Here is a 20,273-nt window from a genome sequence, read left to right as displayed (position 1 = left end):
AAGATGCACACCACTTAAATGATATATATGCATTTTTTCAGAAGCCTAAATTGGACTAAAGAGCTTCAGTAGAGTGCAGCTCTACAGTCAGATTTTAGGATGAATGAAAAATGTCCTTCATGTTGTGAGGAAGATTTCTTTTTCCCCGCTGCCACCTACTGGAGAGAGCAGAGTGTTGTAAACAGACTCTGCAGTAAATTACAGGGATATAATCTGATTATGACTGGGTGGAGCCCAGTCCAGCCTGAGATTTCACCTCTTTTAGTGTATAGCCAAAAAAAGGCCTTATTGTGACTCGACATGGTAGGAAAAGTGCAAATGCTACTAATGACATTAACAATGGATCCCTTCTGTTCCCAATGACAGGGTGTCTGCAGGTATCAGACACTTAAACTTAATGCTTAACTCAATATTTTTAACCAAATTTAAGGCCACTCATCTTTTTCTCACTCGAGCATTGCAAGTCAGTCTAAAAGTATGCTTGTTTTTGTCAGAGGTGGGTTTTATGCAGGAGTTAGTCTACATTTTACCATCAGGTAAGTGCAAGTATAAAATAAAAAGACAGTATGAGGTTCAGAAGTAGGTTTAAAAATTTAAAACATCAGACGTGGACTTTTAAACAGAAGAGGCTTTAGTCATTTTGACAAAAAGAAATTAAAATTAATTTAGCTAAAATGTTTGTGGGCAATTAAGAGATCACAAATTCATATGTAAGACTTGTCTATTAAATGACTTTTAAAGCCCAATAGTTATACATTTCATAAAACATTTTAAATATCACCCCAATGTAATTATGTTTTGTGAAATGTTGTATTTTGTGAAGTGTTTTTTTGTTAAATGTTGTAGTGTTTTGCTGAATGTTGTGTCTTGTGAAATGTCATGTTTTGTTGAATATTATTGTGAAATGTTGTGTTTTGTGAAATACGTTTTGTTGAATGTTGTGTTTTGGGAAATGTATTTTGTGAACTGTTGTTGTGTTTCATAAACTGTGTTTTCTGAAATGTTGCGTTGTGTAAAATGCCATTGTGTTTCGACCCTCACAGCCACCGTAGATAATAGAGACCTCAATTGAAAAAAAATAAAAATTTAAAATAAGAATAAATAATTGTTATTTTTTAAATAATATATGCTGGTTAAGGAGAAATAGAAAGACCATGAGAAGGATTTCCTCGTTTTAAAAAAAGTGAAATAAAACCTTAATTTGGCCAACAGTTATTTAGTAATGGTACATAATACCACTGAGTAATGCCATATTGTTGATGTAGATAATTATACAAAATAATAATAAATCCAATATAGTTCAAGTTGGACTTTATTTTATATAATGTAAGTATTTTTCAGAGTGAGTTTAACTAATTATTTTTAATTGAAGGGCAGCTAGCTTTAATACTATTACATGTGAATAATTTATTATCATTGCAGGATGTCATTTTTTTTTTTACTAATATCTTTATTTACATGTCTCCAAACCGACCAGCTGTGTTATATCCCGGTGACCGACACTAGAGGCTTGTCGGTGCTCGTCTTGTTTTGGTTAGCTGGATGTTAGCTGGCTGTTAGCCCATGCTGCTTCCTACCGGAGCCGGTTGTAACGGTGATGGCTCTCCCATGAGGCGGGGGAGCGGGACTGAGTTTTCTGTCTAAACGTCGACTGAAAGGGCCGTGGCCATGGCCGGGGTTTTCGACATCGATTTGGATCAACCGGATGAGAATGTCTCTGACGACGAACTTGAGGACGGGGTGAGTTTACGTTAAGTTGAAGCTAATACCGCCGGCTAGCTTAGCATTTAGCATGTCCCAGGCCTGCGTTGCTAACACCAGTGTGTCCATTATCGGACATGCCCTCGTTTGCCCTTTTTCCCGCGGAATATGGCAGCGCCCCAATAAACAGTCACTACTACACTGTATATACAGATTTTAATTAATATTATTTTCAATTTAAAATGAAGAATGACCGCTGTTAAGTTGTATCACCACCGACACCGGTGGTTAAGCATATTCCGGTCTAACAGAAGTGTTGACCGCGGACAAGTTGGCGTTTGTCGGTTTGCCGTATGTTACGCTCAAACGCCAAACCCAGTGAAGCCACAAACACCATGTTAGCATTAAGTTTTCGAGAAGAAAATGAAGTAAACGACGGCAGGAAACAACCAGAGCAAAAACTGAATATAAGGTAAAAGTTGGCGGTATATTTTCAACCGGGCGTTGCTACATGTCCGACAACGGAAACATAAAGTAAACGGTCCTAAGAGCTGCATCGGTATTCGTCTGTTGTAGGGATTTACATTACATCGTAGGTTAGTTAGTGACATGAATGTTACATGTATGGTTTGACAACTTCAATTACAGTGTTAATAAGTGGGATATAGATTATTTCACACCAACAACAGGCTAAAATCCTACCAATGCTAACGGGGCTGTAGCTAAAAGGATCGCACTGCTTGCTAGCTTTCCCACCTGAAGTTAGTAGTTAGCGTTAGAAAACAGATATTTGTGACAAACATGGGCTTCTTTGAATATTGCTGTAAAGAGAAAGTGTGTCTGTTTAACTAGCATGGCAATTAGTTAGTTAACTGTGACTGATAACTTGAAATGAAGGCTAAATTGTTTGGGTTGTTAATAACCCTATTAACAAAGTGATCCTCAATTGAGGGCCCGCGGGTCAAATCTGGACCACGATAGGGCGCCGGTGGACCCCAACCATTTGTGATTCAAGCTGGGAATTTGTTTTTGTACTTTCAGTATACACAAAGTGTCCCACAACTCCCGACGGAAATCCTAGCTCCTTACCAAATGTCCTCAAATCTGAGAAACGTCCTAAAATCCATTTAAAGGTCCTAAAATCCTTGAAATCTCCTGAAATTGGGGAAAAACCTAAAACCTTAGAAACTTTCTAACCTCAGAGTAAAGCCCCAAAATTTGAGTTGCTTCCTAAAATTCTAGAAATGTAATAAAATCTGAGAAATGTTGTAAAGTCCATTAAATTTCCTGAAATCTCAGTATTCTCCCAAAATCCTATAATTATCCTAAAATTGGAGTATCATCCTAAAGTCCTTGAAATGTCCTAAAATCCAAGAAACATCCTAAATTTGTAGAATAGAAATGGTCTAAAATCCCAAAAATGTCTTAAAATTATATAATTGTTTTAAAATAAAATAAAAAGGGTCCTAAAATCCGAGAAATGTTCCAAAATCTGAGAAACCTCCTAAGATCCTTGAAATGTCTGAAGATCAGAAAAATAACTTAAAGTCCTTAAACTGTAGAAATGTCCTAAAATCTGGAAAATGTTCAAAAATCAGAGAAATGTCCTAAAAACTGAGAAGTGTGCTGAAAACCAAGAGACGTCTTAAAATCCCAGACACATGTATGAGGCTGCTGCATCTGGCCTGTGGCCTCCTGTCATTTTGCAAAAGTGGCCAGAAAGCAAAGCAGGTGTAGTATTCCTGCATTAACACTTATATTAAAAATAAATTCAATAATATTTCTATAAATAATCTCAGGTGGGCTGGTAAATAACACTCCTCTATCACATGCCTGTATGCTGAGATTTTCTCTCCCCTCTTGTTTTTTTTTCAGGGCCAGCTCAGTGAATACATGGACCAGTGCAGTGGCTTTGAATTGTAAGTACAACAAAAACTGTAATTTACTGGGTCCCGAAAGGGGCAACAAAGTCATAATAACTGGGAGTTATCCTCATGAAGTTGTAAACAACTTTTAGTCCGTATTAAGATCTGTAACTTACACAAAAGTATGAATATCACACTGTGGAAATACTCTACTTGAAGTCAAAGTCTTGTATTCAAAACTGTACTCAAAGGTTCAGTGGGTAACTTTTATAAAGATATTTGTCATATTTGCTGAAACTGTCACTATATCCTGACAGTAGTACACAAGGCAGGTACTCTGAAAAAGTCATGTTCCTCTTGCTCCTCTTCGTTCTTCTTGGGACTCATTTATACTCAACGTTCTGTCCGTACTCTGCGTTATTTGTCCATATTTGTGCATGTTTTCTGAAAGCTTATGGACATGGAGGAAATAGAGCAGTAACGGTGGAGATTGTGGGGTGAATGTAGCACAGTTCAAATGAGATAATTAGTATCTATTTTCAAACTTAGAAGGAGCATAAATGAGCCGTAATGGCATCTGCAAGAATCCACGGCCGCTGAACGAAAGCAAGCCAAAAGCAAGCTCTCTCCCAAATAATTTGGGGACAAAATCCTTTTTTTTTTCCTTTACTCTTCTGAAAGGCTTAATAGGTAGCATTATGTCTAATATATCTACATTATCACTGTAAGACTCAAACAAATCAAGTGCAAAACATAAATAAATGTATACATGATTGTAGTGACCAATTAAAAAGTTTGAATATATTTTGTCCTAAAATTCACCCTGAATCCACGCTGCTGCTGAGATCAGGATAATCCTAATTTTCTTTTTTAACAAGGTATCCCAATCTTACTAACACACACTGAAGGTTTGATCCAGATCAAAACCACAATTTGATTTTTGTGATCTAATCCGATTTCAGAATTATTTTTCTTTTAAACAACCCATTTTCAAGATTTGATTCAATCCGAAAGCTTGAAATTCAATCAGATAACTTTCGAAAAACCGGGCCCAGATGTTTGTTGCATGTCTGTGCTGTGAGAACCACGCATCTCTAAAAACTTTTCGTGGTGTCAGAAAAACAGATTTGTTTTCAGCTTTGTGATGAGGCACTTTCAAACCCATCCAAGAGTGTGTGTGGGTTTTTTTTAAACGTTTATTTAGCTTGATGTGATGGTGTGATGTGTAACACTGTAGTCTGTTGTCATCCATAGAAATTTAATTTGGATTTGTTGACAGTGAAAGCCGTAACATATGATTCTCATCATTTTTATTAAAACCATTCAGTGACCACTCATGCCCCATTAACATTTGTTTTTACTTGTTTCTTAGGGTTTCTGTTAATTTGTCGCTTATCCATATGGATCCATGTTTAGACACAAATGCTTGTAACTCACATTACTGCTGTTTGTCTTTGAAATTATAAACACAACGTTGATTGACTGTTTCAAATGTAATCTTTTCTTTATTTTTTTGTTTTGCCAGTAACATGGATGACTGTGAGAAGTTTGAAATTTCAGAGAACAGCGTCAACAAGGGAACAGAGCAGATCAGGCCTGAGTGCTTTGAGCTGCTGAAAGTTTTGGGAAAAGGTGGTTATGGAAAGGTGAGGCCTCTGAGTGTGTGGCATAAAACAAAGTAATTCCCCTTCATGATGCAGCATGGCTTTAAATTTGTATGTAATCGTAATACCTGTGAGATAAGAAAATTTGTCATATCATGGTTATTTTTGGTGTCAGCATTATGTTATTTTGTAGTTCTGGACTTTTTCCGATGTTCTCATTTCACAGCCTGACACCAAAAGTGCACATCGGTTATTTTGGAAACACTTTCAGCAAACAGATGCATGACTTGTTCTTTCTTGAAGTGGTTTTTTTGTATGATGACTAAGACTTTTCTGCACCTCGGGAATTTCTCAACATTACAAAGTAATTATATTTTTTGAAAACACTGTCATTGTTTTGGTACCCTCAAGTAGTTACGGATATAAGTTGGCAAAGCCTCAAGGTTCCTTGACCCTAAAACTGGAAGCAAATAGTTTTTCAAGAATTATGCTGGTAAACAGACACTCAAAACACAGACTTTGCCTCACGCAAAGTCAGAGCAGTCCCTGGTCGCACTAAAGTCAGAATAACAAAATACTTTTACGCACAAAGACACTGACCTTTATTGAGTCATTGTTTGGCCAAATGAATACACATTGTGCACAACAGCAGCTTCTGAACTTCACATTAGTGCTAAAAATGCAGTTCATTGGTCCCAAATAATTTTTCTTGATAAACTATTTTTCAAGTCTCATTTATAAATAGAAAAAAATATCTGGTTTACTCAGCCAAATGAAATGATGTGCCAAATGGTGATGCTAGGACATCTGCAGGTCTAAAAAAGTCTTAAAAAACATTGAATTGAGGTTTTTTTTTTTTTTTTAAATCCTTGGAAGTTATGAAAAGGTCTTAAGTTATTTCTACAAAAACACTTATTTACACGTTATGATCCAGTTCTGATACGTAGATGCAAAAATAAGCTATACAAGGTCTTAAGCCTTCAGATTAACTCTGACCGTATAGAAATCTTTGTAAATGGATTTTGCTTGACATGATGTGCATTTCTACAGGTGTTTCAAGTTCGGAAGGTATCAGGTGGTGCTTCTGGGAAGATATTCGCTATGAAGGTTTTGAAGAAGGTGAGTGAATCTGCATGTTTAAGGGTTGGTTGAGGGTTTTTAGGGCTGCCCCTTAAAAGTCAGAGATTTTAATTATTAGTCGGAGACCCTTCTGTCGACTGAGATTACTTCAAGTTGAGCAGTGTTTTTTTTTGTTTGTTTGTTTGTTTGTTTGTGTGTGTACTTCTGGTGACATTTTGGTCCCCAGATTTTGCTGCGGAGTGAGCGCTGTAAGGTGAAGAAGTAGTGAATATACAGCTCACATCAAGTTAATACGAAACAGTCTCTGGCTTTTTTCTAGCATTGGCAAAACATGTTGCGCGCATGTTTCAGCCAAATCTGAATTGACTTGCATAATTCTGAGTCGGGTACAACCCTAGTTTTAATATTATTCAGTGAGAATTATCTCATTGATTTCAGAGATGCTTATTGTCCTTCACTCACCCATTAAAGGTGGGTCTTACTGCCCCCTAGTGTTCGTACACATTAACGTGTTGAAGTGTGGGAGGAATATCATCTGCATCTGCAGGAATCTAGCTGTCAGTGACCTTGCAAGATCCCCAGTTTTTGTTAAATTTTAAGCCTCCTGCAGACTGAGATTTAAGCAGTCTTATAAGTTTAGTGCAAGCTACACTGCGACATGGATCCTAATAAAATTGGGTACAACATTAAGTTTGATGTATGCAGACTTTACAATGACATCACCAGCTGAATCGCAGGTTACGACCTACGTCCATCGATGTCAATAATCAAGAACAAAACATCCTTGCATGCATCATCACTGTATGTTGCTGTAGTAGTAAGAGCAAAATGTAAAGACACATCGAGCCTTCGCTATAGTGCCATTTATGTGTGTCGAAAAAGGTCTGAGGGGGGAGAGAATGTGGACGTGATCGTAGTTTGGGAAAAGAGGCCAACTTGGCATGCCAGTTTTCGACGAGAGCTCGCAACAAGTGTTAGCATCTACTTAAATTTAACAGTGTGTCGCTGATCAGTGCGTCATTTTATGTTGCATTTCTGTTTGTTGGTTTGTGACGTAGTTCATAACAGCAGTCACACAGTGAGACTGTCATCCCAAATTTCTGCCACTGTCAGAATTTTAACCCAAGCTGTCTTTTACCGCAAAACGGCCATCCTTGAACCTTTCTCCCTGTCAACGTAGTACCATTGTTTGAGTCACAACCAAAGATATCGCCACGATTCTGTCACGTTGGTCATCTTTCATCTGAGACAGCCCAAAATCGCACAGTGTAAACTGGGCTTTACAATGTGTGACTAAAGACTCACATTGTCTTAAGATGTGAGAGAGTGTCAGACTTGAGTCTTTTGAAAGTCGTTCCAAACTCTATCAAATGTTTTGTAGGCATTAACAGTTAAGTGTTTCACATATACTGTGTGTCACTTTTCTGGTGACCCAGTGGTGCGTTCAGCTATGGAGCCAGCAGCTCACAGCAGACCACCCAAAATAATGGCAGCAGGTTTTTTCCCATGAAACCTCAGATCTGCAGCCTCTGTTCAGCTTGGCCTCCTCTCTGCAGCTGACGCAGAGCTGCTGCCAGACTTTTACTTGAAAAGCCAGCTCATATTCCCCGAAGCTTGAGGTTTTGGTTAATGGCTGTGTTTATTGGCTTAATGAGACTGTAGCTACCAACCTGGTTTCCTGATTCCTGCTCTGCCTCTGATGTCGAAGCTGCTCTGACACTCACTAATGGGAATAAAGTTATTGCCTGAGTAATTTCACACTCTGACACTCTGTGCCTTTTCGTCCCTTGCCAGGCCATGATTGTGCGCAATGCCAAGGACACAGCGCACACCAAAGCTGAGAGGAACATCCTGGAGGAGGTGAAGCATCCTTTTATTGTGGACCTCATCTATGCCTTCCAGACAGGGGGGAAGTTGTACCTTATCCTGGAGTATCTGAGCGGTGAGCACGAGCTTTTTACATAAAGATGGTGCTACAGGAGTGCTGATACATTCATTCTTTATGCCTGCTTTGCATTTTTAAATTTAGTGTATGATTTTAAATTGGCTCCAGCATCGCGATGCCAAAAGAAGTGTGACGGACGTGACATTTAACTCAACGGCATTGGCCTCTAGTGTTCCATATAACATACATGTACAACAACAACACCCTCTAAACAATAACAACGGCATAACATGGTAACAACAATCATTTACCTTCCCTGTTATATCGCGTCTGATCTCGTTCTCTGCTTGGAGGGTTAGTAGCTCCTGGGCTGCTATGAGGTCCCTATTTTGTGACACCTTTACACAGAGCCAGACAGTGTATCAGGGGTGAATAAATCACTGGTTTCATCATGATACAATATTATATCGATACTTTAGACAACAATACAGTATTTGCAGAAACAGTATTTTTGCTTTTGGTTTAAAAAGGGAGATTTCCGGCATGTACGTTGTGTGTTTCCTGAGTATTACCTGAGTATGGAGTTTGGGTTTTTTTTACATATGGCATGTGCTCTGTATGTTAACCCTGAATTTGTTTTGAAACAAGCTGATGATCTATTCCTGTGTAAATAGCGTTATCCTCATCATCATTCTTCTTTGAATTTGCTGTTAACTGCTGCTTTCAAATCTCGCACGACATGTCAAAATATCAGACCCGCTCCACCCATGGTCATGTCTCTCTGGCTTTACATTTTACGCAGATCTTGTTTCAATGCTATCATTACCTCGTGTCCCGGTTCAGAGACATGACCACTCTGTCCCCTCTCTCTGTGATATGTTTTATACAGAACGACAAGTCGGTATGATGGCGCAATATTACCACCTTGAACAGGCGGTGTAAAAGCAGCTGTAGTACTCTTAACTGTTGTAAATGTTTGAGATCATTTTATTAGCATGCATTGTTATTTCACTAACTTGAAAATGTGGATCTCCATTTCCCCTGTGAATACATTTTACTGACTTTGTATGCGTTGACTGCAGGAGGAGAGCTGTTTATGCAGCTGGAAAGAGAAGGCATCTTCATGGAAGACACAGCATGGTGAGTTAGTTTGTTTTTCACAGGTAACACTGTAAAGGGTCACTGTGGTACTTTTAAACCAGGACTCTGGTGTGCCATATTTTTGAGTTTTGGCGACTAATAGATGAACTATTTCTGAGAGTACTGACAGCGAGCGCTGTAGCCAGTGACGGCGAAGCAGGCTGCAATGTGACCACTCGAGGCATTTGTCCACTAAAAATACTTGTTTTTTCCACTGACAGGCTCAGATTGTTAATCAAAGTTTTTCGAAAGGATCTGTACAGAGATAGACCTTTTTGTTACAAAGTTTTTTTTGTTCAACTATAAACAGCCCTGAAATCACCAAACCCACCAAACTCCATTTAAATGAACAATAACTGTATCGTCATAAAACACACTTGATTAAGGACAGCCATGGGATATTGTTTTTTTGCATGATCCTGTTTAAAGCGATCTAAAATAAAAGTCATAATAGCTAGAGCACTGATTTGTTTTGTAGCAAAAAGCTAAAGGCTTCTCGCTTCCCCGTCATACAGTCATCACGTTACGTTACTTACCCTTACCCTACGTGGTAACAACGTGCACTGGTGCTGATACTTCCCTGCAGTGGCTGCAGTAGATCGTCATCACATAAACCTGTATATTTTATCTAAAATAAAAACCATTATAGTGAGAACATTCATTCTTTTTGCAGCAGTGGTTTTCACTGTCACCACTTTGTACACTGCAAAACCACAGCAAAATGCAGGGTGGTGCCAGAAGAGTGAATGATGAAACTATCAAACTCATTTGCACTCTGCTCATTAAATGGAGAATATCTCTCTTGTTCATCTTTCTACTGTTCCAGCAATCACCAACTCTTGTTTGGTTGAAAAAAACATTTTATTCACTTAATTAAATGTGAATATATGCTTTCTCTGTACACATTAAAATTACTGTGTATTTGAATGGAATCTGGTGGGTTTTGTTGACAGCAAATTTGGGGCAATTTCTGGTTAAACACAAAGGATCTAGTTCTTTTCAAAAATGTCTATCTCTGTTTGGATCATTTCCATAACGTTGTCAGACACTTAGAATAAACTGAGCCTGTCAATAGCAAAAACAACCACCTTCATTGGATATAAAATGAGTGTACGAACACGCGCTGAACGTGCAACCAACCACAAGTGGTTACATTGCAGCCTGTTTCGCAGCTGCAGCACTCTCACACAATACAGGACTGTATCAAAAATTGTTCCCATGAGTCACTGAAACACAAAAACATCAGCAAATGGGGTCCAGGTTGAAAAGTACCAGTTCCCCTGAACCATGTGACCAGATAAAACATGCCTTTAGCTTTCCTCTAAGCAATTTAAAGGGTTTTTGGTGGTAACTGGGATTTTTCTTTTTAACTATCCTGTTTCAGGATGTTTGGCTTAAACATGTCAAACCTTAATTTGTTGGATCTTTTCATCCCCTTTGCCACTCACATCCTCTGTTTGTACACATATTTTAAAGGCCATCCCAAGTATTTACAATGTAAAACCATTTCCAAATGGCAGCAGTACGGGCATTTTAACAAACACCTCATGCTGCCAGCTGTTTCTTAGAGGTCTTTTTTTGCTGACTCATGATGTACAGCAGGGTAGGACTGCCAGATGATGTTTGAATGTTTGTGTGATCCGTTGTCTCTGGCAGACTAAGGCCCTGATCAGACTGAGGGCTTTTTGGCAGCTTGCTGTGTCTTTAAAAAATAGTTTTATTGTTGGAACCACAGGCTATATTTAACTATTATTATAGTTTGTTCTAGGGATACACGACATTGGATTTTTTGCCGATATCAAATATGCCAATGTTTAACAACTCATTTGCCCAAAAAACATTACCAATATCGATATATCCACTTGATCATCAAGTATCTTGTAGTGGAATAAACATCAAATTATGCGTACTCTTGCGGTGATAGCCCACCAGCAGATGGAGACATAAAATACGTTTTTCAGTGTATGTAACATTCATTCATTGTGAAAAGTAGGAAAAATGCTCCAACTTAGGTTTGATTATGTGTACATGTTCACTTTGTCAATTTAAAAAAAGACAAATGGGTTGTGATATTGGCAAAATTCCCCATTTTGGCTGATTTTAATATTTCATTTTAAAGCCAATATCTGTCAATACAGATAACATGCCAATATTATCCCTTATCTACAATTTGTTCAGATACGTCTTGCTATGTTAATAGTTAGCTATAAGTACAGTTTGAATTAACAAAAAGGCTTAATCAAAGTCTCAAGTTCTGCACTACAGCCTACAGCTCGACTGTTTTCTGTTCATGTCATGGTGATAACGGTTTGTAAAATCATGTAGCTCTGGATATCCAGAGACAGCCGACATCATTTTGTCATACATGTTCTCTCCACCTGTTGCTATTGCAACTATAGAAGGTCCTGCAGTCAGATAATCAGATTGGACAATGACGTTGGGTGCTTTTTCTCTTTTAATTTGAAGTTTTTCCAACTCGAAGCATTCAAGGTGCTCCTGCAATAAACAAAAGTCGCTCAATAATGCAAAAGCAGCGAGCAAAACACTTAATTGGAAACAATCTTAAAGGTCGCCCAAGGCTGCCAAAATACATTAGTTAAATCAGGGCCTAATGCTTGTAATTAAACTCTTTTCTTAGTGGTAAGCATTTATTTTTGAAAAATCAGGCAGATATGTGATGCTGTTTCTGAGGCAGTGTGAGGGTCACTTGAAACGAGGACAAAACACTTGCAGTACCCGCTGATGTGTTTTATAAACACCGTCTGTAGATGAAAACAGTGATTACATGAACCAAGCTACAGAACAAACAAGGGCGTGTAATATTCCCGGAATAACTGTTGTGACATTCAGAATAACACATTGACTGCAGATCACTGAGGAGCAAGTAGAACATTTCGTTGGTACGAAATATACATAATTAATGATTCATGTGATGTCAGCAGTATTTTGCTGACCTGCATCTTGTTTTTTGTGTTGACAGTTTCTACCTGGCTGAGATTTCGATGGCGTTGGGTCATCTGCACCAAAAAGGCATCATCTATAGAGACCTGAAGCCTGAAAACATCATGCTCAACAACAACGGTACACTCACCACAAGTGTCCATCACAATAAAACACTAGATTAGAAAAACTAGATACATGTTCTTTTCAAAAAAAACCTTTTTGTTCCCAGTTTGAATTATTTCTCCAGGTGATCTGATACTGAGGCTACATCCACATTACTCCGTTTAAAAATTTAAGACTTAAAACAAAAAAACGATCCCCGTCCATATGAGTGTTTTAGCACCGTTGCTGCTCTTATCTCCATCCATATTTAAGACGGCTTAAAACACATATTACGAGGATCGTTGTGGCTTACATCGCCCAATCAGAAGGCAGACATGAGTTTCTGCATCAGTGTTTTCAAACTTCTCAGTTTCTGCCCGTACACACTAAAACACAGTGCCGGAGTTTTCAAAATAAAACAGGGCAGCATTGTTCCTGACTGCTTTGTTTTAGGGCTGTTAAAACGCCAGATTAGTGAGGATCCCAGGCTGAAGCGTTGCAATATTGATGTGTCTTAAATTTAAAACAGAGTAATGTGGATGTAGCCTGAGACTATTGCGTTTTTGGAGTTTATCTCAAGTCCCTGCTTTGGTTCTGTTTCTTTCCAGGACACGTGAAGTTGACGGACTTCGGTCTATGCAAAGAGTCCATCCATGATGGAACGGTCACCCACACCTTCTGCGGCACTATCGAATACATGTATGTCACATAATCTTTGTGTACAGGTTGAAGATTAAGTCTTGTAGAGGCATTAAGGCACATTTTCTGTTTCTCACACAGTTAAGTGTATCTGCTTTATCCTCTCGGTCGTTCCCCTCTCCTTCCTCAGGGCTCCAGAGATCCTAATGAGGAGCGGACATAACCGAGCAGTGGACTGGTGGAGTTTGGGAGCTCTCATGTATGACATGCTGACAGGAGCAGTAAGTGCACATTAAGGCTGCATTCATACCAGATCCAGCCACTCCGCATTTATTTGAATGTGGTAGTGGTGGGAAAAAAACACAGCTGCCTGTGGTGAAAAGTTGAAATAGATTAAACTTTTGGACAAACGCAACCCAACAAAAGCAGCAGTGACCAATTATGTAATTGATGAGCAGACCAGAAGGAGTCCACAGTCTCTTTTTGGTGCGCTCCAGTAGCTCTTTTGGTAAGTCATGTGTCCCATGTGTCAAAGGGTTAGTCTTTAGCAGCCACCCATTTTCGATTCTGACCCCTCGGCCCTTTGCTGGGCCCATTTCCTGGCAGTTTTTAGTAAAACTATCAAATAAAGGAAATTCTACAGATCTTTTAAGCCAACATAAACCAGTTTACCAGAGACCAGAGATTGGCTTTCTCTTCACCCTCCACTTCCCTACAAATCGTCCATTAAGTGACACTCCTACACAGTCGCACAGCCATGCGGTCAATTGCTGCAATGCCGTACTTGGTGTGAATGCATAGTATCACAGCTAAAGTAGATTTAGGTAGGAAGCATATGCAACTATGTCTAACTTTTGTTTCTGTCCTGCAACTTTTTCACAGCCTCCATTCACTGGTGAAAACCGAAAGAAGACGATTGACAAAATCTTGAAATGCAAACTCAGCCTTCCACCTTACCTCACACAAGAAGCCAGGGACCTCCTGAAAAAGGTGATCTGTGAAAGTCCTCCTTCTGCCTCCTGCTTCACCGGCCATGTTGTCTCAGAAAAGACATCTGGAGTGCTGAAAATAAGTTGCAGTTTTTTTTTTCTTCCAGCTGCTGAAACGAAATGCTTCATTACGACTCGGGGCTGGACCGGGAGATTCTGCTGAGGTCCAGGTAAATACGTCCGTTTAAAGTCACAAGGTCATGCATGCATCTGCGATATAACACACTAACTCTGAAACCTGAGCAAAATGGCAATTTAGATTTCTTTTAAAAAAACAGGAAGATGTTACAAACTATAAGAAAATTGCCTGAATTTTTGCAAAAGAAGGAAAGGAAAAACAAAACAAAACAAAAAAAGATAAATAAATATGTAGATAAAATATATCTTCTGTTAATTCTCAGGTATTTTTCTTTTCCTGATTTCTTGCAGTGAGCAGGACATCTCTGGCTAAGTTGTTCAGTGCCTTTTTAGTTTTCAAAGAAATCAAACGTCGCTCAAGTTTGTAAAGGTTGAATGCACGTGAAAGGCGTCTGAACACAGTATAAGAAAACTGATTTGTTCCAGGTTTCAAAGAGTTAACCCCCATGTCTCATGTTTTTGTGTCTCAGGCCCACCCGTTCTTCCGTCATATAAATTGGGACGACCTCCTCGCTCGCAAAGTAGAGCCTCCGTTTAAACCGTACCTGGTGAGTTTGTCTTTTTATTCAGCAATGTCCTCTGTGACCCGTCCCCCGTCCCCTGTCCCCTGTTCCTGAAGAGATGATTAACTCAGCTGCTTCTTTTGGCAGCAATCGGCTGATGACGTCAGCCAGTTCGACTCCAAGTTCACCAGCCAGACTCCGGTGGACAGCCCCGACGACTCTACGCTCAGCGAGAGTGCCAACCAAGTCTTCCTGGTGAGTAACTGGTGCCGTACCTCTCTGCAAACAGCGCACCTTTCTGCTTTTCTGTCTCAATCTCTCGAGTACAGTTTCCAGAAGTTTTTACAACTTGATAACAAATTGTGCTAGTAAAAAAAAAGAATGCATGACTCAACAATTTGATTTGAACCAGAATTGGAGTAAATAAATAACTTCATATGAGTAGAAAGCAGAAAATTCCCCTTTCTAGCAACAGTCGAGAGTAAAAAGTTTGTATATGATAAAATAAGGTGACGAGGCAGCAATGTTAGTTTACAGAAAGATAACTCACAGCCTGCAGTCAGGGATGCAAATTTGAACCAGTTTCTTTAACCAATAGTCATCCACCTTTACAACTGATTATTTGTTAATCATTAATAATGAATGAAGTACTTAGGACATTTTTCCCATAGACTTTATAAAACATTGTGCACGATGCCGTCTTGAATTTTTGTCATCAGAAGTGACCATATTTGGAGATGGTGGCACCAACTCTAACACTAGCTGAAAGTTTGGTTAGCACTGTGCATTTACAGCTATGGTTCACTGTGATAATGCTAATTTTTGCAATCAAAAAGCTGGCTTAAAATAATTTAAAAAAAAATGAACATCAGACGCTCCACCGAGTGCTGCAGCCACATTCTTCAGATAATCCACACATTTTCTGACAGTTACGCCATCGGTCCTTCATCTTTAGCATTAACAGTTAATGTATTTTTTAAATTTTAATTATTAAGGCAATTTACTGATAATCGATTAATCACCCCTACCTGTAGTTAATCAGAATCGAGTACTTTCTATGTACTTGGTATTTAAATATTTATTTCAAAACATGCAAAATTAAATGGAAAGAAAAATGAATGAATAAATAAAAATATAAGTAAGAAAACAACAGAATATCATATATCAGTAAACAACTCAGTATTCACCATACAAACCTCAGTCAAATCACAAAAATTAAACAGTCAAGACAAAACAAGAATAGCTCAATCTGAGTCAAACACACACCCAAACAACAAAAAAGGCAACAAAACAAAAACACAATCAAAAACAACCTACATATCTTGTCCTCTTTTTACTATTAAAACATTTTTTAATTTGTCGAATCTTCTACATGTTTTCATCTCCACACTACAATTATTCCATAAATGAACCCCTTTAACTGTGATACGATGACAGTTAGAATTCACTATGTTTTTCTTTAACATACAAATTCCTCTCAAATCATGTTAACTTTCTCTAATTAGAAACAACTTTTGGATACTTTGAGGAAGTAGTTAATTTTTTGAATGTTTGGATGTCAACCAATTCTTTGAATGTTAGTGCTTTTTATTTGATAAAGAGTGGGTTTGTTAGTTCTCTGTAAGTGGTTTCCATTACAGTTCTTATTATATGGTGTGGTACTCGTATTAGTGCAATGTGACTCATAATTTGTTTGTTGACGGGTTTAGCGCTTGCAGAAAGAACACATTTTTCAAGCAATATTCTCCATAGTTTTATTATTGGCATAAACTTAAGTTTTACTAATTTGAATTGGGCTTTTAAAGGAAGGATGGAGGGTGGATGTGGGAGATTAATAAATGGCATCTACCTTAAATGTTTTCTGTGTCTGCAAACAGGCCAGCTCTGTCTGGACATAGTGGTTTTTTTTAAATTTCCTTTTAAACAAGTTGGCCTTACGAGAATCAGTTAATGCGTCCCATCTGGTGAAGTCCTGTTGGTTTTCCTGGAAGCTTCTCTCACTGTTCCACCACATTGCATGATATGGTTTACTCAGCATTTCATTGCTCATCATCAGCTGTGGGTTGTTTTTGGAAAGATGGTCTTTGAAGAAGGTGGACTTAGAGCTCTCTCTCTCTCTGTTTTTGTCCCCCTCCCCCTCCCCAGGGTTTCACATATGTAGCCCCATCTGTGTTGGAAAACGTTAAGGAGAAGTTCTCTTTCGAGCCAAAGGTGCGCTCACCACGGAAGTTCCCTGGAAGCCCAAGAACACCTGTGAGGTAACAGCGAGTTGTTTTTGTCTCTGGTTCCCTTGAATATCTTTCGTAAGCAAGTTTTTCCCTCATTGGTTACTCATCTGCTGACCTTGTAGATGTAGCGTAAATAAAACCATCATTAGGAGGGTAAATAAAAGTTCCTTTCCAATAGCAAAACAAGAACTGCTCAGGGCTTGAAAAATAATTAATCATTATGGGTTAGATAAGTAGGGATCAGCTGTGCATATCTTGGGAGGAGGGGGAGGGTTTCAGTAATTTGAGATTTAAGGAAAACACTCCCTTGTCAGGCAGATGAAGGAATTGATGTCAGCATATTTTTCCATTTAGTGATTATTTAAAAGGGACAATGAACAGTTTAAAAGTAAATGTTACCGTTTGATGCACCGCACGAGATAATAGTTTAGAGATAATTAGCATCTGCAAAACAAAGACACAGCAAAATAACATAATAATATAAAGTTGTACAAAAAAAAATCCACTAACTAAACAATGTTGTCTATTGAAATCATTCTTCCATCAAACACGACATTTACTTCAGACCTCTGACATTTTTAAAGTAAACATTATGTATAATATTTTCTCATGTAATAATCAAATGTCCAGTTATAGCTGTGCAACATACATGTGGCGTGCTCTGTCAAAATCTGTCGGATATACAGCTTATTTCTAGATTTTTATTGTCACAATTTTGGGTCTTGTTTGATGTTACGTAAACAAAGTCTTGGTTTTCAGACTATGAAACGTGCGTAACTTATGAAACTTACATCATAAATCCCACCTAACAAAGATGGGTACAGACATTCGTGACTTGGCAAGTCTGCCCGAGAGCAGCGATCGCGAAGGGAATCTCTCTCCAGCAGCACAGTGAAAGTCAACGGCCACCGTGGGTGCTTGTTCTTATGGAAGTGTAAGGAATCAAGTTGAGCTATCTTTGCTTTCAGAAGATTAAAACCTCTAAACCTCCCACTAGGTCACCTCTGTGCTAGTTCTAAGTGGCTAAGCATTGTAGATCAAAAGATGATGTTCAGTGATTAAACTTTTGTCAATATGGAAATGCTGCACACCGCTATCTCGTTAATTCGTTAATTCTCCTCAATTCAGCCACTTAGTTCATTATAAGGAAACCATGAGCACTGAAGAATAACTCCTTCAGAGAATGGCATTACAAGAAAGACATAGATAAAAATTGTGATTTTTTTTTGTCTCTCTTAAGGCAGGAATGTCTGAATTTTTTATGTGAGCCAGATTAGATCATGTGAAAATATCTGTGGTTCAGCTGCTTCTCGCATTAAATGTGTTATGAAAGAAAAAAATCACAAACAAGACAAACACAACTGTTTCATCTTTCCATGAAAATGTATTCACTTAATTACTGCTCCAGAAAGCGGTGGTCCTCACTGTCGACTTAACGCGTCGCTGCTGTTGTCTGCGACCCGGCAGGAAACCGTTCATTTGCTTATTTGCATTTTGTATATGAAAACACATCAGTTTCGCCTGCACAGTTCCTACTTGATGCATGTCTAGAAAATGAGAGCTTCAATAGTCCTGTCATTGTGACATTTGGGGAAAAAATGCAAAGTGATCTCCCTTGATTCACCATTTTCGTGTGGCGGGCCACTTACAGTAAATTTTGAAACTCATGCTGAGGGCTGTTAACAATTGGTTTGCAGATCCAGCCTTGGGCATGTCTGTCTTAAGCAGTCATTGAGTTGGAAAATGTGTCCCTTCCTTGATCTGTTTTTAAAACATATATTTCCTTAGTTTGTAAGGGTCAACGATCAAATGAATGAGGTCTTTTTATCAAAAGAATCTAAATTGTCTGTAAATGCAGTTCTTTCGACATTAACTTCCTTTTGTCATTTTCCTGCATGATGTTTTTGGGTATGCTTGTCTTCATTACTTTGCTGGCTACGAGATAAAAGTGTCCCCGAGGTGTTATGAGTGTTTTCCACTCAGGGACAGCTCCCAGGGTGCAGCAGGAGCTCCCGCTTTGGAAGACCAATGGGCTCTGTCATGTATCTTTGCGGCCATCACACTAAAAACTGTGAAGGTCTTTTTTATCAAAATTATGGCTTTCTGACAGTCTTTGTGTAATGTGACATGTTTTGCTTATTATTTGGAGTACAAAAACAATACTGGTATAATAGTCAAGCATAAAGTGTCCTCTTTCCAACAGTGTATAAAACTTTGTGATTTAAAGTCTTGCACAGTGACCTCACAGATAAGAGCTGATGCATCACAAACAAAAGTGTCACATCTAAGTCAGGTCAGTGTTGTTTATGTAGCCAAGTATCACAAATCACAGTTTGCCTCAGGGGGGTTTACGATTTGTACACCATATAGCCCCCTCTGTTGTTAGACCCTCACAGGAATAAGGAAAAAACTCTCCAGAAAACCCCGTAAAAGGGAAAAACTGGAGGAAACTGCAGGAAGAGACACTGAGGAAGGATCCTTTTCCAAAGACGGACTGATAGGAAATAGTCGTCGTGTGCGCAGTATATGAAAAAAGAGGACCTGGGAGGATGTTAAGCAGCTTCCAGGTGTCGCCAAACAGCAAGTGCCACACGACTTCCTCTCCACCATGTAACCTGGAAGGAGGAGAGGCTACACAAACAGAAGAAGTTAAAGTGAAGCCCGACATTCACACAGATAGGAGAATGAAACTAACAGAGAGAAAGAGAGACAAGAGGAGAGGCTGAAACTCCTGAAGGACTGAGATCCAGATTCAGCCTGTGGAATGAGGGACCAACAGCCGAGAGAGAGAAAGAGAGAGGTCCCGGGACGGCTGATGGTCCAGCACAGAGAAGCCTGAGTAAAGAGAGAGAGGAGCACAGCAGTGTTTAAGAAGAACAACAGTTATTAAGAAGCAGTGGCCTAAAGTTAATATTATAGCAGGACTGCAGGGCTTAAGTTATGCATTGAAACTGAGCACGACTCGCCAGCTTGAGTATGTCAGAACAAAAAGTTAAAAGAATACTTTCCAAATTACCATTTGTATATCAATTACTCACCCTGTGTTGAAGAAAACTTTGTTTTGCTCTGACTGAAGAATCCAAAAAAACAGAGAAAGTTCTTGATGGATTTAAGTAAACACGGTCCATGTTTAACAATACAGGGTTCCCACAGTCATGAAAAACCTGGAAAAGTCATGGAATTTCACAATCTCAAGTCATGATATTAGTTTTAGAAAAGTCATGGAACTTTTTTTGTGTAATGAAATTAATTGTCATAGATCTCTTTCATGGATATCGTTCCAAATAATGTAACATGATGGTGAACTTATTTTCTGTAAGTTAGCTGTTCGCATTATGTTCTCCAATATACGCTCAGTTAGGGCTGCATGATATATCGTCTCAGCGTCGGCATTGCCTCATGCAACAGCTGCATTGAAGAAATGGCAAGTAAGACAAATTAACTCAAACATCGTAT

The 20,273-nt window shown here is 38.7% G+C and overlaps 1 protein-coding gene across 5 annotated transcripts in view; it reads left to right on the top strand.

Moving 5' to 3' along the window:
• Positions 1 to 1,477: 1,477 nt before the first annotated feature.
• Positions 1,478 to 20,273, top strand: part of rps6kb1a (ribosomal protein S6 kinase B1a) — an 80,877-nt gene continuing 62,081 nt past the window's right edge. For 3 of the 5 annotated variants that reach the window (XR_015778931.1, XM_088088523.1, XM_042499558.2), the window contains exons 1-14: positions 1,480 to 1,740; positions 3,577 to 3,620; positions 5,092 to 5,212; positions 6,221 to 6,289; positions 8,045 to 8,192; positions 9,218 to 9,275; positions 12,256 to 12,356; positions 12,929 to 13,019; positions 13,150 to 13,240; positions 13,842 to 13,949; positions 14,056 to 14,118; positions 14,557 to 14,634; positions 14,737 to 14,844; positions 16,735 to 16,847. Coding sequence is in view for 4 of the 5 variants with exons in the window: in XM_088088523.1 (XP_087944649.1) it covers positions 1,669 to 1,740; positions 3,577 to 3,620; positions 5,092 to 5,212; positions 6,221 to 6,289; positions 8,045 to 8,192; positions 9,218 to 9,275; positions 12,256 to 12,356; positions 12,929 to 13,019; positions 13,150 to 13,240; positions 13,842 to 13,949; positions 14,056 to 14,118; positions 14,557 to 14,634; positions 14,737 to 14,844; positions 16,735 to 16,847 (1,265 nt within the window). In the remaining variant the exon portion in view is untranslated. Of the gene's footprint in view, positions 1,741 to 3,576; positions 3,621 to 5,091; positions 5,213 to 6,220; positions 6,290 to 8,044; positions 8,193 to 9,217; positions 9,276 to 12,255; positions 12,357 to 12,928; positions 13,020 to 13,149; positions 13,241 to 13,841; positions 13,950 to 14,055; positions 14,119 to 14,556; positions 14,635 to 14,736; positions 14,845 to 16,734; positions 16,848 to 20,273 lie in introns of all 5 variants that reach the window. The other 2 variants (XM_088088521.1, XM_088088522.1) reach the window with 1 other exon arrangement.

The sequence above is a fragment of the Plectropomus leopardus genome, chromosome 15 (genome assembly GCF_026936395.1).
Source record: "Plectropomus leopardus strain MGB_pleo_1.0 chromosome 15, ASM2693639v1, whole genome shotgun sequence".
Classification (NCBI taxonomy): domain Eukaryota; kingdom Metazoa; phylum Chordata; class Actinopteri; order Perciformes; family Serranidae; genus Plectropomus; species Plectropomus leopardus.
The sequence above is the reverse complement of the archived record's forward strand: the minus strand, read 5'-3'. Positions and strand labels throughout refer to the sequence as shown.